The sequence below is a fragment of the Centrocercus urophasianus genome, unplaced genomic scaffold (genome assembly GCF_019232065.1).
Source record: "Centrocercus urophasianus isolate 14NV4802_14NV808 unplaced genomic scaffold, USGS_Curo_1.0 seq_39, whole genome shotgun sequence".
In the NCBI taxonomy this organism is placed as follows: domain Eukaryota; kingdom Metazoa; phylum Chordata; class Aves; order Galliformes; family Phasianidae; genus Centrocercus; species Centrocercus urophasianus.
The window spans coordinates 1,372,921-1,397,735 of record NW_024884966.1 but is presented as its reverse complement, the minus strand read 5'-3'; the positions used below and the strand labels follow the sequence as shown (position 1 = coordinate 1,397,735).

Genomic DNA, 24,815 nt, shown 5'->3' with positions numbered 1-24,815 from the left:
TCAGATCAACCATACACGGAAATCCTTCTTCCTTCTTTTTTCCCCGTCTACGTGAAAGTACCCTGCTATCCTGCTTAATTTTGTCTTCTTCTGATAGTTCATTATAATAATGCAGAGTTAAATACAATCTCTGTTCCAGAAAAGGTATGGGCAACCAGAGCATGACAGAAACAAAGCAGGGGTTGTTGGGCACAAGTTGGTACAGGAGAGATCCCCTACGTATTGAGCGTTCATTGAATGAGCAGAAGGCAATCAAAATAGTTTGTGCACTGGTTCATTAGAAAAGCTCAGTGTAATCCTTGAGCCAAAATGTAAACACAGAGTAGAATTTTTCCATCAAAATAAATTTCACTTTGGGAATAGATTCATTCCCAGGTGAAGTCAGCCCCGGTGTGCAAGCTCAGAGATAGGCTCCTGGGGTATCTTATTTTGGGCCTTCTTGGTCATGCTGGAACTTGACGAGGGACGAATAGAAGAGGAGAGGGGCAATGGGTTCCTTGAGAAAACCAGGCTGGTCAACGTGACTGACAAAGGCAAAAGCAAAGCCAGAAAAAATGTGGAAAAAAATATAAGAGAACGAGAGATCCCAAGAGAGCACTGACTGCGTGCGTATGTATCTGTGTGAAAGTTATTTCTTTAGATTAGCACCCAGCTTATACAAGTTCTAATTTACATAGATGGGAGAGATAGTGCAAATGACTACCAGGTGAGATGTTATCCAATTAATGAGGCTGCCATTACAGAGCTGTTACAAGCCCACCAAAAATCGTTCCCCGTTTGAAGTGATTGATACCTCATAGAGAGGAGTCACCGATGCCAGCTGATTGTTCTGCAGAGCTCTGCCATACATCAACTCCTCCTCTTTAATGGGAAAGCTCACGCCTACCCCATGTTTTTATACTGAGTCATCACAGGGGAGAAAAATCATACTTCAAAGCACAGAATAATGGGTCAACTAATTAATTTTTTTTAATTGCTAGAGAAGTTTCTCTAAAATTAATTTCCATCTAGCTGTTTTTTCTCATCTTCCAACCTCAATCCTTCAGTTTTGACAGAATGGCAGAATCTCAGAATGGTTGATGGCCTTCTAGGTCAGGCAGTTCCAACGTCTGCTCAAGCAGGGCCACCCGGAGCGTTGTGCCATGCCCACATCCAGGCAGCTGTTGGACGTCTCCAAGTCTGTGATCTGAGGTCTTCCACAGTCTACAGAGAACCCTGATTTCTCTAGATTTAGTTTAGAGTTAGCTGTCTTTTATAGAGAAAGCCACATTTGGACACTGTAGTCCCAGCTGGATGATGTGAACCCACGTATTTCAGTGCTACGATGACAGCATTAAATTACCTTTCATGAAGAGAGATGAACTGATACATTTCAAGACTCAGAGGCCTCATTTATACTGTTAAAACAAATAAAACAGTGCCAGAATTGGTTCTCTGGCCCTAAGACTGATGTGGGCAATCTGACTGTGTCTGCAAAGCTGAACTCTCGTGGCCTCCAAGCAGAGGGCTGTGTTTTCACTGCTGAGGGAGAATGCAGTGTATCTCAAACCTCTGGGCATCATCTGGAGGAGTCTGAGCTGCTCCCAGCCCAGACTACACCAGAGACCCTTCCTAGTGTTAAAAGCATAAAAATATCCAACCCATGTATTGCCTGTGCCAATACCCTGGCACTGTTTACAGGGATGGAGGCAACTGCGTGTCTGGATTGCAGTGAGGGGATCTGGACTCCCATTTCAGCTCTGCCAGATGCTTTTCATGTGACCTTAGTTACTAACTTTGGGTGAGATTAATTCCATGCGAAGTTGACTAATGGTGAGAGTGCCTAATTAAACTAGTCATGTGGGCTCCTTCTCTGATCAGAGAAGGAAGAGAAAGCAAATTCAGAAGGTGAATCATCCCATTTTAAGGCTAGTGTCAGAGACAAATGAGATGAATTGCCCTCTGGAAGTAGCTATTTCTTTCCATTAACTGTAGAGGAAGTCTACATTAGAAGAGTTTAGACTAGATGCCTGATTTATAAATGGCTGAAGTTAAGTAAAATTAGTACTGACCTTAATCTCGCTGCATGCCTGTTTTTCCATATGTTGAATGATAGAAGTAATGCCTTCTCTGCCTCCTTCAAAGGCACCATTGGTTGAGGAGCATCTGTTACTACTTCAAAAAGAAATGAAACTTGGGAGCAAAAATACAACATTACGTAATAATATAACATAATGCAATTACAGAAGTAAAACCTTTCCTCTTGAAACACCCGAAGGACAATATGAAGAATACCAAGGTGCCACTTGGTGCATCCTGTTGCTTTGGGCATTTTTCCCCTCTGCATTTCAACAACCAAGCATCCATGGAAACTTTTCCAAAGGCAGCCCTGTGGCATAAGGGCAGTGAGGCTGCTTTTGGGGAGAAGTACAAGCATGGAGGAAGGCTGAATATATAAGAGCAGTGTAGGACCCAGTCTTGGCCAGAAGCTTCTCAAATGAGAGTGACTATTTACTTTTTGGAGATGCTCTCAGGTTATGGAGGAGTTTTCTTAGCAAAAATCCACAACATGTAGTCCGGTCGTGGAATAACTGTCCCTCTCGATGACTTGTACATGTAAGGTTTACTTTTGGAAAAAAAACTTTTGCCCCTTTAACATTCCAGTGGAGTTAAAGCAGAAAAAAAAAACAAAAACAAACCATAAAGACCTTGTGTGGTGTCCATAAGGGCTTATTTTGATCCAAATTACTGCATTACATATCAACACGGGCACAGCAGTGCTAGTCAAGGCTTCTGCCAGCACAACCACATTCAAAACACCAAAACACCAATTCCCCACCAATGTCACTGTGTTACTGGGAGTAGCGGTGGTACCTACATAGTCCATTAATCTGCTAACAGGTCCTTAGAGACCTCTTTTTTTTTTTTTTTTTTTTTTTCTTTTTTTTTTTGTATGTTAAAGTACTAAATCTTGTTATTAACGCTTTTATTTTATGATTTGCTGTTTCCAGGGCACAGACAGAAGCTTGATGACTCTAAACCTAGTTTGTTCCCTGAACGCCTCAGTGATTTAGGGCGCATTCCTCATCCCAGTATGAGAGTAGGGGTCCCGACCCAGAGCCCACGGCCCTCTCTGAACTCTGCACCAAGTCCTTTTAATCCACAAGGACAGAGTCAGATTACAGGTAAGAGACAGAACCATAGGTTTGACTTGCACAGGCAATGGTAGTAATTGCTTATGGATGTGTGTATCTCAGCTGTAGACGTAGAGGCTATTACAGAGGGAGAGAGGTGTTCCAGGCTAAGCTAGGTGGGAAGTGTTTTTTTCTGTAGCATTTGAAGCTGAAAATGTCTTTCTTTTCTTAAAATGTCTTTGTCATAGGTTCAAAATAGTCAATCTGGGTAAATTGAATAGGAGTCTGGTGAAATCCTAACTGCCATGTTGCTGTGCCTTCACCTCTGGCTCTGTAATAGTACCTATTAGCACATATTAGAACAGATATTTTTATTCAGCCTTTATATTTTGCACTGTTGTTGAGAGAAGCACCCAGAATTCAGTGGTCTTCCTGTCAGAACAATAACACAATCTTCTCATGTGGCAGTTTCCTTCCAGCACCAGTGCTGACCAGTGTTACAATAAACAGACTGCGTTACGGAGAAATCTCCAAAGGTTGCTTATGAGGGTTGTATGCAACGTTTATGATAGCATGCTGAGGGACAGATTTCAGTGTGCTGAGAGAAATGGTGAAATGCCACGTGTCACAGACCGTACGCCTGAAATCAGATGCTTAACTGCAGCTGTGCCAGAAGTTTGCAACAAAACTGTAAAACCTACAAAAAAAAACCACCCCGATTTTGTTAGTTTTTCTAAATGTAGAGCTGGTTGTATTTTTCAAAGGAGTTTCAAAGCAACCTCTACCCAATTATGGTCATCGCTACGCTCGAAACTTCTGCTGATGTATTTGCATCTCTCCGGGATGCAAAGAGGTGATGCCATTGACCAGTTCACTTGCTAGAACTGTTGGACGGCTCAACTTGGATGAAAGTTTGTCAGCAAAACTCTCAACTCAATTTTCTAGGCAGCCTTAATACTCAGTTTTACTGTTCTGTTGTGTCTACACCAGGAGCCCTTTGCCAACGTAACACACCGGTATTCCTGTACTGGTAAAGCACTCCTGGTGTAGACATAGTCTTTGAGTCAACCTAGGAAGACTTCTGGTTTCATGTTTCAAGTGGTTTTGACATGATACCAGCTGAAACTTAGTGGTTTTAACAAAGTGTTGTGGCTTTCTTCTTCTTTCTTTTTCTTCTTTTTTTAAGTTCAACTGGTCTATTAATTTGCAGGGAGGAAGAGAAGTAAGTGGGTTAATTTGAACCCCAAGCACTGAGCGAATTGAAACAACAACAAAAAAAAAGGTTCCCATGGGCTGTGGCTCCCAGCTCATGAAGTCTAGCTTTAACTAGACTTCTATAACATCTATAATATATTAAATATGTGGTATCACTCATTACATCTAATGCCCACCACCTTCCCAGAGCAGTCTTTTTGGCCAGGTTTAGTTGGACATGCGAAGTCAGGACTCTTGTACTTAACATTTCCTGGGTATGAACTACCAGATGAAGCCCAGTATTTCTTCTCACCTAACCACTCTCTTCTGTTTGACCGTGTTTGAGGACATGGCAGTTCCCCCCCAAATTGGGCAAAATCTGGGGCTAAAATCAGCTTCTCTCCTGTGTCTCCATAGTTTACCTATTGTGGAAAACTGCATCTAGGAGTGAAGGAGGGGGAAATTCTTCCTGACCCCATCTGGTGATCAGCTTATGCCCTGAAGCACGAGAACTGAGATCCCCTTGTAATTTTCTTCCTCTCTAAGTGTAACCTCATATGCTGTTCTCATTCACATAAATGCCTCCTGTAGAAAATGTTCTGCTGGCTTTGATTAATAGAGTACTTCTCTGCCTCGTTATGAATCAGCAGCAGCATTTACAGCTCCTGGAGGTGACAACTTCAGATGAGGTTTAAATAAGCCTGGTTGCAGACAGAGCTGAATGCTGTTCCCTATCTGCTTTGCAGCTTGAAGAGTTCAAAGCCCGCTCCAGCTGAGGCTTCATTCAGAGTGGGAAGTGCTGCTGGTGGGGTAGAGTGAACGAGCTGAACCCAGGAAGGCAGGCTGACTTTCCCATCTATTATGGATTATATGCTTCTCTTGACAGATAAATCCAGAGTCATGGGATACTTTAGAATCCCAGAGGGCTCTCATTTTCCCTAAAGCAATGAGGACTCTGCTACGTATTCAGATTTTTAGTGAATACGGGGCTGTGCAGTGTTCCAATACAGTGCCATGTTGTTCCCCACTCGTCTCCTCGATTTCTAGCAGCCAGGTACCCAGCTCACAAAGACTATCGTTAGCTTTCCATTTAATGAAGCCATTCATGTGAGCGTGGTGCATCGGTGCGAGCCCTGTGAATTGCACTGGCTTCCCCACAAGGCTTTTTTTGTGCTCTTCAGGATGTTGATTGCAATCTGCAAAGCTCAGCATGCTTTGATGTTCCACCAAAGCACTGGGATGCTTCTGCGGACGGTCCCTCGCGGTTCTTCTGCGAGGAGTGGATGCTCCTTGCCACACAAGCTGCGCCAATGGGAGACAAAGGGAATGCCTCAGAGCAGACACCTCTTTGATCAGGTGCTGGCAGCCCATGGGAAACTGCAAAATGTATGGCTGCTGGGTGCGGTGATAGGGCTGCTGGTGCTGCCCTCCTCCCCCAGTTCCCCAAAGGATTCTTAATGTGGTCGCTGGGCCGGTAGGGTCTGGGGATGTGTTGAAAGGAGTACAGATGCTCGTCTGAACCCAAGGATGTTTTTATTGCCTTTCTTGGAATTAAGCAAGCATTCCTTTTAGGTATACCTTTGTTTCTTAATCTCTTACCTAGTAATTTAGGGGAAATAATTAATTCCTTATAAATTTAACAGTAAATACTGCATTCCTATGACAAAATCCGTATTATGCCTAGTAAGCACATAAACTGGTTTTGTGTAGTTCCACTTGAGGTCTTGCATAGCTATTGCATGATTAAACACAAATAATATTTAAAGCCTGACTGGCCCACACCTGAGCACGGAGAAACACTTTGGGGTTCACTCTTACATTTCTTCTCTCTGTCTGGGTCGTGTTTATTTGCCTCGAGTATCAGAGTACAGCTTCTACAAATCGCAGCGCAGTCCCAAACCCACCGCAACACCGGCCTGCAGCAGCACGAGGCACAGAGTTGCTCTTATTCAACATGGCATTTTAACTAGGAGCCTGCAAAAGCAACAGTGAAGGGTCATTAAAAAACAAATCGCCCAATAAGCAGATGCCTTTGCTGAGGCAGTGCAGATTCAATTTGAACCCCGCTTGCTGCCCGTAAATCAGGGATGCTGTCTGCTCACATTTGGATATTGGTATATTTGCTTTTTTTTTTGCTTTCCCCTCTCCCTTAACGGCACTGGAACAACTTGCAGGCGGGTCGAGTTACAGTCCTGCTCAGAGCCTGGCTCGTTGCAGCACTGCTTCGGTATGAAATGAGCAAAACTGTTCTTTTTCTAAACTGCAACCAGTGTGGATGAGCTTCTGTCAGAGCAGATCTGACGGGGCTGTGAGTGGGGCTTCCGTGAGGTTTCCTGCTCCATCACCGTGGTGGCTCCATCTGATCAATGGGCAACCTGTGACTTGCAGCACTGAAAGAGCAGTGCTCAAAAAGCAGGTCCTGTGATTTTTTCCTTTTTTTTTTTTTTCTTTTTCTGCTTCCCCCCCTTTCCCCCACGCTTCAGTGATGCTGCATTTTCAGCCCTAGTTGTTTTTCACTGTTTTTAAAGTTGTAGAAAGCAGACTGAAGGAATTTGGAGGTGAAAGTTGGTGGGAGCATCCATCGCCACTATCAGGTAGAGCATTAAGAACTGAGGCTGGTGGGAAGGCTGTGGGCAGAAAGCAGCTTCAGCTCCTCGCATGGTACCTGTCCTCCATTCCCCCGGTTCTGGGCTGGTGGGGCTGGGCACTGCCCTCCTGCAGAGTCAGGGAGATGGCACAATCCTCCTCTCGTTCAGCGCGGTTGTGGGGTGTGAATGTGGGGCTGTGAAGCACCTGTCAGACCGAAAGCAGCAGCCCAGTGTCTGCTATCTGAGACCACCAGCCATGGAACAAACCGGGTAGCTGTTTGTTGTAGCTGGGCAGTGTGTGAGCTCTCCCCTGAGTTGCCTGTGTTAGACCTGGGACAGCAGCATGCTGCAGCATGCACCAGTCTGCAGCCGTGCACATCATCCTGCTGAACGCAGCAGGCACGGTACGTGATTGCTTGGAGAACACCAATTAGAAATAGCCCATCCTGTAGTTATACAGGGTGCATTGTGCCTTCAGTTCATGGGATAAAAGCTACAAGTCAGCATACGAGATGGAGGAGCTGGGATTCCTTGTTACAAACCCTAGGGTGGCTGCAGTCTGCTGTGCTTTATGCAAATTGATTGCATCCTTGGGGCAACTGGCAAGCTGCCACTATGAACCTCCATCGGGTGAAGTCTGTGTCCCTCCTATTAAAGTATTCTTTTAACTTTTCTTTTTTTCCTTTGCTATTTAGTTGTCCTACTGGCAAGACTTGTTCAGCTTAGTTCTTTTTTTTTTTTTTTTTTCCTTTAGAATTGTGACACTGAGGGACTGAGAGGAAAAATGGTTGTAGAGGTTCTTAAGGCCAAAATCTGGTCTCAATTACAGTGGTGTCCGTAGGGGTGTAACTCCACTGCGTTCATTGATTGAACTGGGCAATCCAGATCAAGCCCTGGGCTTTCAAATGTTCCCATGAAATAGTCAGAGGATAGGAGGAGGTTGCATTTTGTTGTTGTTGTTTTGCTGGGGTTGGGTTTACAACAATAGCGTGTTTACTCATGCAGAAAGTCATCTTGGCTTTGTTAAGATCATAACCAAAGATATTTGCTTTGGGTGTTTACCACAGATAGCTCCAGACAGCCTGTTTTTTGGTATCAGCAGTAGCACTAATGGAATGGGCAGCAGCCAAGACTGGAACCAACGACTGGATTTAAATAAGTGTTTTTGGAAAGTGTGCGTACACATGTGACGTTTAGGTTTTATAGGCTGTATGCTGAGGGGCTGTGAGCCTATGGTCATGCTCTGAGCACCAGAGCTCAGCTTGGGAAATGGAAATTTGATCTTTGTCTATAGTAAATCTGTATGCTTCATAATGTATGCTCTGGGCAGCCCGGTCCAGTAGCTGGCAACCCTGCACATAGCGGGGGTTGAAACTAGGTGATCACTGTGATCCTTTTCAACCCAGGCCATTCTGTGATTCTGTGATGCTATGATATGATATGATATGATATAATCCAGCGCCAAAGGAACAGATAGCTACTTCTGCAGGACAATATTCCAGCTTTCTCTTCTCTCTTTTGACACTTTTCCATTGAAAGAAGAGAGCTGACATTGCTGGATAATCAGTGGGAGAAATGGGCCATGAGGAGTTGCTCTATTTCTGGGCTTAGTATTATGCATCCAAATTTAGGCTTGGTATGCTATGAAATGGGGAGGTTGGTGGCCCAGCCTGTTGCAGGGGGGTTGGAGCTTCGTGATCCTTGAGGTCCCTTCCAACCCAGGCCATTCTGTGATTCTGTGATGAGGCAGATTTTTCAAAGCTCTTATTTTCCACTAAGCTGATGCAGTCAGCTTGACTACGTGGATCAGGAGCTGATCAAGTCTTCCACTGGCTATCGGTGTGGCATTGAAACTGAGAGACAAAAGCATGTGCAAGCCCAGGTTTTCCTGCCTCGCTGAGGCACACCTGGCAGTGCCATCAGGAAGGGGCTGTCGCTGGGTTAGTTGGTCCTCACCCACCGACTCATTTCCGCTCATCTGCACCCAGCGTGACTTTGCATATGCATGAAAAAGCCCCGTCCTTCATGAGTATTGCACAAGCCGCACTTTTCTTCACACCCACACAGACTTAACAAAAATGTTTACAAAAGGAGGACGGTTCTTAGGAATCACTCCAAAATTTTCAAGTGCAAAGTCAAATTCAGAGCGGCCCTCTGCCTCTGTTGCTGCTGTTTAAGGCTGGGCCAGCCCGGTTGCAGGCCTCTGGTGCTGGGAGTTGGGTGGGCTTCCTCCTGAGCCGTTCAGTGTACTTCTGTATTCACATTTTCCCTTGTTTTCTAGGGATTCCGTCAGGCAGGAATTCATGTTAGCTCTGCCTCAGAGCTCTGGGGTTTCTCATATATTCGGGGCTTTCAGCAATTAGAAAGATACACTTTGGCTGCCAGCGCATGCAGCGCTTCATGTGACAGCCCAGAGCCTCTGGCTCTCACTCACAGTGGGTGCCTGCCAGCCTGGCAAGCGAGCGTGGCCCTCCACTCTCTGCAAACAGAAGGGATGGTCTCATCTATACGGAGGCATGGAAAACTTCTTGCAAATCTCCTTGCACTGTCTGCCCCACTGGTGTGCTCAGTGGCCATGACACCCCTTCAGCACGGTGGAGGTGACCCTGCTGAGCACACTGCTGCATTCCCTTCTGGCACCCACTTGGATTTGCATCACAAGGGGAAGCTGTGGAAGCAGGCACCTCTAAGCAATAGACCTGGCAACGTCCTGCCTTCACAAGGCTTGATTCTGTGGTACGGGAAGCCAGAAGAGAGGTGGGGCCTCTGTGGCCAAGGCCTCCGCACAGCAGCATTGCAGGGGACGTCCTCGCAGCAGGCCGAGCGCTGCTGTGTGTGGCCCACAGCTCCCTGTCTTCTCTGAGGACTACATGGGCTGCCTTTTGGCTCCGTGGGGTGGCTGTTGGCTCCGCTGCATTTTACTGCAGGCACTTGGCAATTGCACTGAGCAATGACCGTGACCCTTTGGGCGAGCAGACCTCGTTTGAATTCTGCTCCTCACATGTCCAGACAGAGGCTGGTTTTAGGGCATTTACTCAGGATCTGGTAAAACTGGTATCTTCGGTTTCCGCTTTCCCAACAGGCCAAAGATAATGCTTGAAGCCCCAGGACGAATTCCCCACCTGGCCTCAGCCATGACCTTGGCCCTGCCTCAGTGTGGAGAAATCACACTGACCTCCAGCCTGGCCTGCTGCAGCCTTTCTTCAGTCACTGAGCTCTGATGCATCTTCTGTTCAATTTGGTTGAGGATTTTCCTCCAAATTATTTCCCATTCTGTGAGAAAACGCGATATAATTTCCCTGGAGCTGAGTTTCCTACAGTCTGGCTTGAGAGAGGCCCAAGTTCACACTTGAACATCTGGGTTGAAAGCTTCTAGCCAAGAGAAGCACCCCATTTTGTGAATGAAATACTCAGGGAACAAATTACCATTCTTTTCCTTAAATTTAGGTAGAAAGTTCAACAAAAGATCTGTGAAAGGGCCAGAAGCAGTTATGTCACAGCACAGTGTCTTCCCTAACAGCCTGTCCTGTTTCTCTAGAACACTTTGCAAAAACATCTCACAGTTTGGAGCTCATGAAGAGTTAAAATCAAGTATAAATTAGAACACAATTCTGGTGATGTGGTGCTGCAGATGGGAGGAGCAATAGGGGGAGTGTAAAAATTAAGCTAAATGTCTTGAGAGCATCTGAAATGCTCTGGCATCAGCAGATGGTCCATCCAGCCCCATATTCTGCCTCTGACATTGTCACAAGAAATACTATTTAAAAGGCTGTGTGAGCCCATTCATTTTTTGCTGTTAGAGTCACAGAACCATAGAATCACTCAGGTTGGAAAAGACCTTAAGATCATCTAGTCTAACCACAACCTAACCATACTATCCTAACTAACAACCCTCCTCTAAATCATGTCCCTGAGCATGTCCCTGATCCTTCCTGTGTTCACAGAGGCATTTGCACTTGTTGAATTAAGCCAAACCTAGCGTGAGTGTTCAGAGTGGGAGGATAAAAGAGTCATCAGAATCTCTTCATGCCATGATGGCTACACCAAAGAAGTAGCATAAGCCTCCACATGGCAGCTCCTTTCCTGAGGTTTTCACCAACTTAAACCAAATTCCTGCAAAAACATCCTCTGCTGTGATTTTTCTCAATCTTTACCTGCTCTACAGTTTCCTTCCAGTGGTGGGGCTGACTTGAAAGCACAACTTTAAGGGACCCTGTTTTGGATTCAGAAACACGGGTTGAAAAGCTCTTGGAGTTTGAAGGACCCTAGGTTTGAGATTGTGCTCCTGACACATCATTAATTTTAAGATTGTTTTCCCAGCAAGCGCAGGCTTTCCGTTCCCAGTTGAAGATCATTTACCATTGACTGAATGGTGAATTATAGTAGTGGAATGAGGCAGAGAAATATGTCGATATCAGATATAACAACGAGCAGTCAGTCAAATTTGAATCTGCGCCAATCTATACAACTCTAGCCCTGAAATTGTTAAAACAAAGAAGTTCATTACATTTAATGATCAAGTGTCCTTCGGATTTCTGAGGAGTTTATATTAACCATTTATATTACTCAGCTCTAATATAAATGGCAAACTCGGGGAAAATCCTCTTAAAATTAAATTGGAACTTTTTTTTTTTTTTTCAATCTATATAGTTATTTTGCTTCAAGGAAGTATCTGCTTTCCAGACATCTCTTCAAACAAATCATGTCTGAAAGAAAAAATAAACAGGGCATAGCTAAAACTACAAGCTTTTGCTGTGTGGAAGAGTAGGGAAAGGAGTTAAAAAAAGAGAAAAAAAAAGGTTGAATTTCCTGAAAAAGTGCCTTTGCTTATGCCATGTGGCTGTCACGTTCCTGTCTGCAAAGCAGTGCTGTAGGACAGTGCTCTGATGAAGCAGGTTCTCTGAACTGAGTGAACCTGGTATGCTTCACTGAAGGTACCGGGGAGAATTTGGATGGTTTCTGTGGACGAGTTTGGAGACAGTTACCAGTTTATCTGGCAGTGCCCAGAAAAACGTTGGGGGTTGAAAGTGCTTGGTTTTTATCAGTATAAAGAAACAAAAATAATAATTGACTGTTGAAGATTTTGTTTGTGTCTTTATCACCACGTACTGAGTGAAAACAAATGGTTTCTGAATCGCAGCACAGCTGAGTAAAAGTAGCCCTTCCTCTTCCTCACTCGGTGCAGCCCACCAGACCTTCAGCAAAAAATAAACGGTATTTATCCTTAAAATAATTTCCTTCATTGTGAGCTCTAATGAGTACACGTGAATGCATCATTAGCTTCTGCTAGTTATACCAATCCATCTGGCTTCATGTTGTTCTAATTGAGGTGACGGTAGGTAACTGGGCCAGCCTCCAAATGTGACATTTTTAGACAGATGCTAATAAGATTAATGACGTTTTCCTTCTTGGAGAGCATTTTCAGCACTAAAACCACTTTTTTGTCATGTTTGAACTGGATAACAACTTGACAGGCATGCCAAGTGCTGACTGTAGAGTCTCCTTGCCTTTTACATGCGCTTCCCAAGCTCAGCCTCAGCATGCCCCCATGTCTCTTATTTACTGTTATCTTTTTTGTCCACATCCTCAAGGACTGGCGAGTCCCAGTGTAACACTGTCAGAGCTGGGTGAGAGACATCAGGAGTTTACAGAACAGCTGCTGAATCTTCAGCTCTGCTCTCTGCCCCATTCATTTCCCCCAAATATTTAGAAGGAAGTTTTTCCCCCCGAGGGTGGTGAGGCACTGGCACAGGTTGCCCAAGGAGGCTGTGGATGCCCCATCCCTGCAGGCATTCAAGGCCAGGCTGGATGTGGCTCTGGGCAGCCTGGGCTGCTGGTTGGCGACCTGCACACAGCAGGGGGTTGGGACTGGAGGAGCGCTGTGGGCCTTTGCAACCCAGGCCGTTCTGTGATGATTCTGTGATTGTTACCAGGAGGGAAACTTACAGAGCAAGGCTTAAACACATTGAGTCTGGAGGAGCAAGTTGTGCTTCATTGTGTTGTCCTTCCTTGTGACACTGATGTGTGTATGTTCAGTAGCCCCATCTCTTTCAGTTAGACTGTCGGTGCCTTACAGTTTCTCTTCCTTACCTTTTGATTTCTTTCTCCTTTTTCCAGACCCCAGGCAGGCGCAGTCGTCCCCGCCGTGGTCCTATGATCAGTCGTACCCGTCCTACTTGAGCCAGATGACTTCGCCGTCCATTCACTCCACAACTCCCCTGTCCTCCACCCGAGGCACAGGACTTCCAGCCATCACCGACGTGCCCCGACGCCTCTCAGGTAGTGTCCATGTTTCTCCTAAAACAATTACGCTGACAGGTACAGAGGCCGCCTGAATGGCTGCAGACAAACCCTACTAAGAACAGCAAAGCTTGGTTGGTGATATCAGAGCTTCTGCATTGTGGGTGGGGGTCAGAAAGAGCTGCTGTGGGCAGAGCATGAACGGTTTCAATGTCACAAGGTCCATTTCAGATCAGAATATTTTTTTTTACTGTGAAGCTGGTTCTGTGATCAAATTCTCTCTCTTCCGCTCCCTGCACCCCCCAGGAGGATGTTTGCTTACATGTTTTAACATCACTGTGATATTCTTTATATTTTGGTCTTTTCATTTTGCTTTGTGTGTGATGTTAGATAGATGCCTTTTATTTCTTCATTAGTGAGGGTGAAGGTTCATGCTCCCTCATTTTAATCCAGAAGCACAAGAAAGCCTGTTTCTTCCTTAGTTAATGAGTACTTCAGATGCTTATCAGAAACTAGCTGAGTCAGTTTAGGGTAAAGATTGGACAAATTGTGCTTTGGAAGGATGCAGGAGAGAAGAAACTTGTTTAGGAACACAAACAAGACAGCAGCTAAGAACTGAGACTTTTTTTTATCAAACAAATGTACATTTACATACTGTGCAATTCACCTGTATGGTCTCAGCGATAAAACCATCTGCGTGGAGTAATCTGATTGCCCCAAAATAAGATAGAGCCTGTAATGGCACACAGTCACCATGTGTATCTTGCCAAGAATGAGGAACCTTAGGCGAGGGTGGCTCAGCATAAAAGCTCCAACCTTGCAAGTGTGGAAATATGAGCAGCATATGCCAAAAAGCACGTGTAACGTGAAGTCTTTATGATTCATTAATGAAAACTAAAGAATCAGCCTTATGACATTACTACTTTTTTGCATGTTTGCAAGATACTATTACAGTCTTGGATGCTGCTGCCATACACCTGTTTGACTTGCAGCCAGGTGAATTTCTTGCTGTCGTGTTTCCCCATCCACCACGCTCGTAGCACTGGTAATGCTGAGCACCGCACTGCACTGCATCCCTGACAAGCTGAACTCCAGCCAGCAGGCGTGTAGGATTTGATTAGCTTTGACTCCTTGATTTCTTTCATCTCAGAAGAGGGAAGCTTTGTTTCTCAAACAAACAGCTGCAAAGCCCTCTGCGGTCCCTTGCGTGCTCTGCATCTTCAGAGATGCCAACCGCCTCCGTGTGGGCCGAGGGGTGCAAGGTAGTGGAGCAGGTTCCCGTGGGCTCCCTGTGCAATGCGCTGACTTGGTGCAAAAAACTAGATTGGCTTGATGCTGAGAAAATGCTTTGTTTGGCCCGAAACAGGTTCCCTTTGGAGTCTCCTGATGGTCTGTGTTGTTGAATTGGTTATTTTTGCAATTGTGCCCTCAGCAACACCTCCGGGAGAGGCTCGGCTGGGAGCACAGCGGCTGCACCGCGCACCTGCCCTGCAGCCCTTGCTTGTCTGGGTGCATTCAGACGTGAGCGCCTGGCATGTGGGCGCAAGCAGGATGACTGAAGGCCTGCCTGTGTACATTATGTGGCCGTGTGCTGAACTTTTCCCTTGCGCTCTGCAGTTGATTGCCATCGCTATTCTTGCTCTTTGTCTTCTGAGGGCTCAACCAGCATCTACGCAGTGCTCCCACCCTGTCCCAGCACAGGGATCTTGCTGCCTGGTAGATTTAGAATTGAGAAAGCTGGGCTTTCATCTTCCATGTAAGTGCTAGAGGTTGTCTGCAGTGTTTACTGATGTTCAGAATCACAGAGCGACATTGCTGGGTGGAGGAGAGCTGACTCCCAAACAGTAAGGAAATATGTTGCAGCCCCTACTGGGAATGCTACTCCAGAATTTCTGCCTCACACAGGAAGGCAGAATCTGGCCCCTTTTGTGTTTAAAGCAGAGAGAAAATACAGATTTAAAGCTTTCTATTACAGCAGCGGATTTATCTTTTGCACTCTGAGAGGAACAAACCGCCGCTCAGTTACTTGACACATCTTTCAGAAAGAGCTGAGCTTTGAAGAGGAAAAATGACGACTAAGAAACTCTTAAAAATATTAGAAAATGTCAGGCATCTCCAGCGCATAAGGGAGAAATTAGCATTTTACAAGGCCTTGAATAAAAACAAACTCTGCTTCCCAATATGGTGGCAGAAACCTGATTATCAGGGCTGTTAAAAATATACAAGGTAATTTTAATGAATGCCATATTTACTGCCTGGTTCTTAACATCATGCAGGAGGAAAAATGGGTGAAACTTCCCCCTCAGGCTTCAAATGTCGCACCTTATAGGCACGAGGCTGACTACCTGCCACAGCTTCACATCACTCAGCCTTTCTACAAACCTCTGTGGCTTTGACTAGACCTCTGCTTGGGCTGCTCTCACTCACGTGTTGAAAGCTTACCATTTAAAAAGCAAAGGTATCTTTCAATGCAGTGATGGCATGGTCAGCGGCAGCCCACAGGAGCTGTTTTTGATGATACTCCTAAGGCTGGAAATGCATCCAGTTCCTGACCAAAATGCTCACACTCCTCCCCATCGTGGAGCAGTACAGCTCTTGGTGCCGAGGACGCCAGTGCTTGGACCAGAGTTCAGGCTGAGCATCAGAAGAGTTGGGGAGCTGTAGGAAAGGGTGGGGTGAGGGATTGTCAGAGCAGCACAAGCATTTCTCCATCTCATGGAAGAGGGGAAAAGGGCAGCAAGCTGATTCCTTGAGTTACTCAGACAGGCTGGTGTAATGTGGCTGAACTGGTCGTGCCAGTGTCTAGACGCATACTTGATTGCTTTGCAGAGCTGAAATGTCTGCCTGCACGCTGCAGACACGTGCAGATGAGCACCCGTGACAATGTAGGTGTCAGACTTCAAATATTCATCTTTTGTTCTCCAACTGGGGACTGGTACTTCATCTGCAGTGTCCAACAATTAATCAGTGATAGTTTGCTCATAATACGCAACAGCAATAGCTGAAAAGTAAAAAAGAGCCCACCCAAAGACTGGCTGCAAAAAACGTGCAGCTTGTGGACTAATAATCTCTCTGGTGCATATGTCTGTGTTCATATCAAGAATAAATAAAAAAATAAGCTCATGAGGCCATACAATTGACTTACCTCATTGCACCGACTCAATCATAACAAGAGCATGTTTCCCTATATTTTATTAAACTACCTGTCTGCTTCGACTTCCCTGAAAGGCAGTGAAAGTTGGTGGCCCAGCAGATTAATATTCTTAATTAAGTAATATTGTAGTGGAAACCATGGGAATATATGAACATGGCCATTCTAGAGAGAGTTTTGCCTGAGGGATATGGTCTGATTGCATGATTCATAGTGAAGGCACTCAGTCTTTGTAACCAAACTGCATGTGGGATGGGGAACGTAAGTGTCTATTATGTAATTAATATATATGATTCATATAAATACACATCAGAGTCATTTTACGTAAAGCTTCAGGTCTGATCCAACAAGTCCTTGGCACATACAACGTTCAGAGCAAGGAGTACGGGCTGGGTTGCTCTTGGAGTCAAAAAAGGTTGCTCCAAAGTAGCAGGAGGCCTGGTTTTCCTCTGGATTTAGATGTCCACAGGGTAGTGGACAGGGTAGGGTAGTTGTACCTGAGAGAGTCACCTGGAACTGACTTCCAAATCAGTGGGGACAAAACAGCATTTGGAGGACTCAGTTAAGTTGACCAGCCTGTGGATGTGCTGTGATCCCTGGCAGTGCTTTGGTGAGCCTGCTTCTGTCCATGGGTTCTACAACGCGTATGCTTGAACAGTTCAGGTACAGGCATGTCTAATCAGATAGTCTGTATTTGGTGGGGCAGATCCCAAAGAGATGATTAAATGGTTCAATAAACATACTCATATCTCAGCCTCATTACACTTCAGACCTGGTTTAAGCCAGCCAGGATCTGCCTCACCCGTACCTCTATCCACTCTATCCACTCTTGGGGCTTGAGCTTAAATCTTTGTGTTGAAAATATTCTTGAGAAGGAAGACAGGGAGACTTCTACACAGTTCCTGGATCTGCTTGCACTTCTGCCTAAATGCTTTGCTTTGTGCTTCACCTTTGAAAGACAGTTGAAGGGTCAAATGCAAAAGCTGCTGGAAGACTTGCCCAGTAACATTAATACTGGCTGTGAAAGAGCCTATTCTATGCAACAGTGGTTGGCAAATGCCTATCTGGCAAAAGAAAGAAAAGTAGAGGTGATGCTGAATAGCAGTACAAATCACCAGACCTGCCTTTTCCAGCCACAGGCTGGTCCTCCTCACGGATATTTGTGTATATGGGACACGTTGCTGCAAATGGCACAAGCCAGGGATGCTGGCTTGGTGTCCCCATGCCCTCCCCAAACACTGGAGTCCCTGCAGTGAGCAGGGTGAACTCTGCTATCTTTGCACTTACTGTGCCATTGAATAAAGATGTGAGGTATATAATAATAAATGAGATAAATGAGGGACACCCTGGTCTGAGCCTGAAAAAGTCCACAGACCCAGTGCTCTGAGCTGAACCAGCTGTAAGGGAATCTCCATACCAAGAAATAAAACAGGGACAAGGCTGGGCTGCTTTGGGGCTTGGCCAGTGTGCTGCCAGCAGGTCCCAGCCATGGCTTGGGAATGAGCACAGCCCTGAAGCCACTCCTAACAGGTAGCACCCCGGTTGTGGAGGCTAAAAGTTTAATATTGCTGCTGTGACCATACGGAACGGAGAGACAGAGAACAGACCAAACCCTGGGCTGTCTGCTAGCTTTGGTGCTGCCAAACATTCCCATCAATTCGTCTCGCCCAGTAGATATCACGGCATCAGTTTGGACTATCCCAGACCTTAATCAGATATTGAATTTAAGAGACTTTGCAGTTCTTCCAACTTGCTGAGGGTTGGCAAGGATATATCCAACTCTGCACATTCTGCCTGCGCTTTAATCAGTGACAGTACCGCTCTTTTACACAGTTTAATTTTCGTTCTTGTAAGCCTACATATCTTAAACCTAAATAGAACACATCTTGGGGAAGCTGCTATGGCTGAACCTTTGGGTTGAGTGTTGTACTTTAATAAGGAAGTGGCTCACATTGATGTGCTGGTTTTCCTTGAGGTCCTCTGCTGCTTGTCGTCTTAGGTTTCTAAGCCTGCCTTGCAATTGCCTTGGATTTTGTTCAATGTCTTGTGCACACATTGCACACACAAACTTTAAAATAAGGATTTCCCCCCTCTCCTTTTTTTTCTTTTGGATTTGATCTTTGAAAGATATTACTTGGAAGAAAGTAATCTGTCTTCCTCGAGGGAGCTCAGCTTCACAACCACTAACTGAATAAAACCTGTGGTTCTGTGAACTAGCTGCTCCTGAATCCCTTAATTCCTGCTAACTTCGTTGGATGTACTCAGCGCATTTCAGGCCGGTGTTCTTAACAAGAGAAGATATTAGAACTGTCCTTACAGTGCAGTTCTCTTCCTCTTCAGATGCACTGAGGAGCAGAGAGGTAGTTAATACCACGGCCATTGCCAGCAAGGCACTTGTGTTAGCAGTGCCTGAACTGAGTGGGCAGTTCACGCTTCAGCAATATTGTCTCAGGTTCTTGGCAAACCCAAGAAGCCAGCTCCATTTCTGGTGCACTCATCTACTCTTCTGTTTTTCTTGGTGACTAGAAGAATTTTCACTCTGTCTTCTTTTCTTTTTTAATGGAAGCTGAGAGACTCAAAGTTGTTTCTGTCTCCGTTCCTCCTAATTTTCAATGCGAGTTACAGCAAAGTAGAGAGCTTGGGAGAGCTTGGGAGGTTCTGTTCTCTTCAAAACAGCTCCCTCATTTTGCTCCCCCACCTCAGCACATCTCCTCCGTTCCTCTCTTTTTTTTCCTCCCCATGTTCAGTGGCACTATTTATTCCATTTACCACAGGTTTTCCATTTTTAGTCTCCTGCCCGCTCGGTGCCTCCTGGGAATCTCAGCACCTTGGCACTTGTGTGTGGGGTTTCGGTCGCACCGTCTCTCCTGGGTACAGTCCCTCATTGGAGCAGTTGTCCAGAAGATACGTTGCACCATCCCCGCCTCAGGGATGAGGGCCAAATTCCTCTGGTGTGGGTGGCCTCAAATTAGGCACCTCTACCCGTATTTAGGTGGCAAAACAAGCGGGCTGATTTTCAGACAGCCGAGTGTTATAATGGGCGTCTTTAAGCCCTTTTCGTTTGCTCGAGTCTGCTGTCAGGAGAGGAAATAAACAGGAAAAATGAAAGCAGAGGGAAAGAGTTTTGTTCCCGAAATAAGGGATTTAAAAAATACCAAAGAGAAACAAGTGGAATGTTTTTAAACAGAATGAATTTGTTGCTGATACAGGCAGGAAATAGCACACTCGAATATATGTGGATGTATAGATATATTTTTATCTGAGCCTTTTTTTTGCAATGTGTTTTATATTTAGGATACATATCAAGATTTGCATCTGTTTCCAGAACTTGCTGCTAACAGTTAGTAATGATGCCAAAACATACTTCGGTTCCAGCTTGAGACCAAATGATATTCAGGGCTTTTTTTTATTACTAATTTAGGGTCTGATATTAATTAAGGAAATTTTCCATAAGTGCCAGGCCTTTTCTGAAGAACTCATTAAAATTATATTAACTTAAACCGGAATCGCAGTCTGAGCATGTTTTGTAATGATTATTCTTACTGACTCTGCTGGGTTTTGTAAACAGAATGCTAATTGTTAATGGAGCAATCAGGCGCTTGATTCCAGACTTTCAAAGGGCCAGATCCTGACTCATTACCTATGTGGGCTCTCCTGGTAAGGTCAATGAACGCCCAGCAGAAGGCTGTGAGGTTGAGCTCTCTGCTCCATCGCTATGCAAAGGCATTTGATGTTTCCTTCATTCTCACAGTGGAATCGCTGCTGGTTTCTGACCTGGGGGGATGTGTGGGTTTTCTGACTCCGTGTGCACCTATGTAGTATCTCTCCCACCTCTATTCATAAGCACCGTATTTAAAGAATTACTGAGGCCATGCTGAACATCTCTTGTCCTTCCCATCTCCGAGGACCATCTCCATCCACTGCAGTTAGAAGCAAATTGACTGTTCATATTTTCTTCCTCTAAGGCACCCACAGCCCCCGGGCCCCGTCCTACAAAGCAAAAGGATGCTGCATGTGGGTTGCTCACGCAGTGGGATTTCATGGGATGGGGCCAGTGGGGGCGACCGATGCCATTCCGTGCATGCAGAGAGGAAATCCGACTCCAGACGTGAAATTCTGTTACATGTGGGAAATCAGATAGGATGATGAGGATCACTTCTTTTGCCCTTAATTCTCTGTGGCCTTGAGTCTTTGTTGCACTGAATTTTGTTCAATTAATTGCACAAGTGGAGTTTTTGAAATGGTTCCATGAAATGCGGGTGGAGAAGAATCTGGTCCCTCTGTCTGTGACTGTGGTGGGTACAGGAGAGGCAGGAACAGTGCAGCTTCTTAAAAGCCCCATTTTTGCAAAACTGACACTAAAATGCTCAATGAAAGAAGCAAAGGTGGCTGATGGTAGGCATCGCTGTAGCTGCCTCGTCCTTGGTTAACTCGTGTCGTGCCGGATTGGTTGTGAGATTAAAAAGAGCATTCATACTGGTGATACTGGGCTGTACTGGTGACAAGCAGAAGGTGAGACGTTCAGGCTGTTCTAAAAAGCGTGGGTAGTGCCGAAGAGGAAGATGAATGAGATAAATGGAAGGTGCACGCCTTCACATGGCTCACAGAGGATGTTATTAAGGGAGAAGGAACTATTCCATATGCATAAAGGCAGGGTATTTGGGGACGCTAATCTGCAAATCTCTTCATCTTTACTTTCAGACTGATTCAAAAAGAGAGAGGGAAGGGATCAAAGCAGGTGATGGCTGGGACAGGCTCTCTCTGTGTTGGCAGTAGAGGGTCCCAGCAAGCACCAGTGGCTCAAAGCAGGCACCCACATGTGCCCAGCGAGCAACTTATGGCCCCATCGTGATGCTGAGGGCGATGGATGTGGTGCTTCAGCATCGCAGGAGGGCTGCACACAGCTGTGTCCTCTTGGCAAGCTTTTGGGGACAGCAAGTATACTTAACAACGGTGATGCATAAAGTTCAAGATAAACTGTTTTGCTATAAGGAGTTTTGCACAGAAGTATAGATTCATGGGTTATTAATGCAGCGAAGCCTGTGTGATCCTCTGGTTTGAGCCTAGCTGTAAGATTTCCTCAAATTAGCTCTCATTTGAACCGAGAGTTACCTTTTGGGGAAAAAAAAAAGAAAAAACACCCAACAAAAACGAACAACAAAACACAAGAAACAACAAAACCTCGTTTGGTCTTCATTTAAAAATTTACAGGGAAGCAAAATCCACCGCAACCTTTGGTTGCAGACATTAATTAAGCTCACTTTGGAAATGTGGGTCTCATTACTAGTCTGAATTTGTCTAACTTTAGTTTCCACTCATTTGAACTTGCTGCAACTTCATCTGATGGCCTGCAGCACTGGCTTTCAGCTCTGTGCCTCAGGCTCTGCTGTGGCAGCGATGGATGCAGGGAGGAGCTGGATGAGTGTGGGCTTTCTGCCGTGGTCTTGGGGATGTTGGGTGTTGGTGGGGGCAGAGCTGATGGAGTTGTGAGGAGGCTGGTGGGGCACGGCGCAAAAGCATTCTGGTGATTTGGGTTTGCCGTAGGTTCACTACAATATATCTTGTAGGGGAAGTTCCCTTCTCCGATCAGCCCAACCTGTCATGCACTGTCTGCTAAAGAAGAGCTGGTTTTGCCTATTCCATGGGCAGTTTTGAAAGAAAAGAGTGGAAAGTGTGTCAAAACCCTTGGATTACTGCAACCAAAGCTCCTGTTGAACAGAGAAGCTTAGTTCTGGTGAAAGAGCTGCTGTGCCCATTATGCGACTTTTGTGGTGGTGGTTTAGAGAAGGAAAGCTGGTGTGCTGCTTCCTCAGCCCTACTAGAGCACATCACCTCCAAGCCAACTAGCAGTGTTTTTCCCAAAGGAACATCAGGTTTGTCTAGAGATGGGAACTGGAAGATGGTATGCCTGATTTAGGAGGGGTACCCACAAAGCCCCTCTCATTTAGGTAGCATGAAGAGAGCCTACCTGTAAGAGAGCTCAGAGTCGCTGGTGATGCTACATGCATGGCTTGCACTCTTTATTTCTAATGATCAGGAGGGCTGTTGCTGTCTGAACTATAGATGTCCAAGCAGTTTTATGGTCTTTTTCTTTAAATAAGCACATTATTTCATACATTAACTTATAGTCTAGAACTGGCAGAACATTATGAAGCGAATGGTATGTCTACATGGTTTTAGTTTGTGCTACTGCACTGAGCAACAGTGCTTGGAAGGCAGCACAGGTGTAGGACAAAGTATGAACTGCTTTGTTTTTAGATGTTAAATGCCTGTATTTAATTCCATGCAGAAATTGCACCGTGTGTTGTTGAAGGCTGTATGTGGGGCTAAAGGGGGATTCCAGGATCTGGAACTCAGCCTCCCTGTTATTCCCCTTGGCAAGGTCTTGCTCAAGGTTTTGATATCACATGCCATAGTTCGGCTGCTTCCCGTGCTGTGCTGCAGTGATGGAGGTAATGGGCCTTTGCTGGAATCTTTGCTGCCCATTGTACAACAGAATGTAAGGCGGAATTGAGGAACCACGAGTTGAGCCAGCAGTGGCTGCTCTGCGTTCTGCTTCACTTGAGCTGAACTTGAGCAAGCGTCCGTCAGAAGGGAATACAAGGGTGTGGTTTGAAGGAAGATAACGAAATAGCTCTTCAGGGGCAGCATGAAAATAATCCCAAAGCTGTTCATTGCAGCCTGCAGTGAGAGGTGAGCGGCGTTGGTCAGCGTTGTCATTGGGAAAGCAGACCAGCCCCATCAGGCTCAATCTGTGTTGGGTGGTCGTAAGTGATTGCTTAGATTGTACAGAATGCAAAGCCAGAACATATACATCCCCTAGTTGCATGGGGTTCCAAAGCTGGAGGTTTATATCTGGATGTGTCGCTGCTGATAGATCTCTGGGAATCTTTTGATACTTTGGTAGGTGGGAATAATCCCAAAGCAGGTCCTAGATGAACTAACCCATCTCCTGTGGGTCTGTAGTGTCCCTGTTGCCTGGTATAGACCTTGTGAAGTTATGTGATTTGTGCCCCTCTATGGAAAAAAAAAGGATCAAACATCTGTTGGCTATTGCTGTGAAGTGTAGCCAGCTAGTTTTGTGTATTGCAGCCACTCAAAACAAAAATAAAACCCTGTCCCAAAGAAGGAAAAATCCCAGCCAGAAAACTTCATCAAGGTTGAAATAGATACAATTAGAAATTGCACTTAAAAACAGAGGAAGTCAAAAAGGACATTATACAAGAACACATGAAAAAAATTCTTCAGAATAGGAATTTATGAATGCATTCAAACAACCCTGGGCTCTTAACCTAAACTGCTGGCCATAAAGTGGGAGTCATCGCTGCAGGATGGTTTCTGGCTGATGAGCAGACCAGTGCTGCGCAGGGATGGTCAGCACTGACAAATGGAACCAACAGTGACCTCAGTGTGAAAAAGCATAAACATTTATATAACCACTGATAGCAAAAGCTGGGATCTGAACGAGGGATTGAAGACTGAAAGTGAGACCTTCTGCAAAAGGCGGCTGGTTTCCCAAATAGGGAAGGAAGCAAGTGCCTCAAAAATGCCAGGAGGGCTGCCGACCCAGAAGCTGTGCAACTTAAGCCTGAGATGAAATGGCTCATTGGAAGAAGCGTCCCGCACAAGCTCCACAGAGGAAGTCCCCGGGAGCTGTGATGTGGATACTGGCAGGTCCAGAGGAGCCACAGAGGAATCCTGGCAGTGGGAAAAAGGCACCTCTCTTCCCCTTTCTTCCCTCTTCCTCTCTCAAATGTCTCCCTTTAAAGGGATTTTTTGTTTGTTTTTGTTTTCGTTCTGATTCCTGCTACAAGTCATTCCGTGATTTCTTTTTATGGGCGAAAAGGAGCGCCAAGGTGGGGATCTGAGTACCACCGGAGCCTAATTAGGAGCCCGATCGTATTAGATTCCAAAATTAGATAGGAAGCTGGGTTTAAGGCTTGTCCAAACCCAACCAGTTCCTAGTTTGGCCTGCCCAACGTAGGTGGGCCAGACTGGTTTGGAGCTGTTCTGAAGGCTCCTTGCCCACATAGGAACCCGTTCCAGCTGCCGTGGAGCTGCAGCCTGGCGCCTGGGTCTCAGCCTCCGCCTCTCACTGCTCCACTCTGAGGTGTTTTCTCAAGCAGATGAAGACAATTGAAGATGGTACTGCAGGCTTTGTGTCCCTTCTTTTCATTTCAGACACCAGAACTGCACGTGGAAGGTTATTTCAAGCCAAATTCTCTTCACTCTGTCTTTTGTGTGTCTCGGTTAAAAAGCTGGTCAGATGTCTCAGCGGTTTTACCTTTCATATTCTTACCCTTCCAGCATCTTCCAACAAAAAATCTCATGGTATTTTCCACGCTGTGTTACTCAGCTTTGTGACATGGCTAATTTGAAGTACCAAATGTCCATCTTACAGCAAGCAAAACCTAGTCGGGAAAGTCAAGTGATGTGCCTATGGTCACAAAACACATCAGGGCAAGGGGGTCAGGAAACAGTGCAGCACCTTTGTCCTTTTAGCAGCATTAATGAGTAAGAGGGCTTTAT

The 24,815-nt window shown here is 45.5% G+C and overlaps 1 protein-coding gene across 1 annotated transcript in view; it reads left to right on the top strand.

Annotated features, from left to right (window-relative positions):
• Positions 1–24,815, top strand: part of RUNX2 (RUNX family transcription factor 2) — an 82,921-nt gene that overhangs the window by 46,667 nt on the left and 11,439 nt on the right. The window contains exons 4-5 of the mRNA XM_042832599.1: positions 2,991–3,164; positions 13,013–13,174. Coding sequence (XP_042688533.1) covers positions 2,991–3,164; positions 13,013–13,174 — 336 coding nt within the window. The remainder of the gene's footprint in view (positions 1–2,990; positions 3,165–13,012; positions 13,175–24,815) is intronic.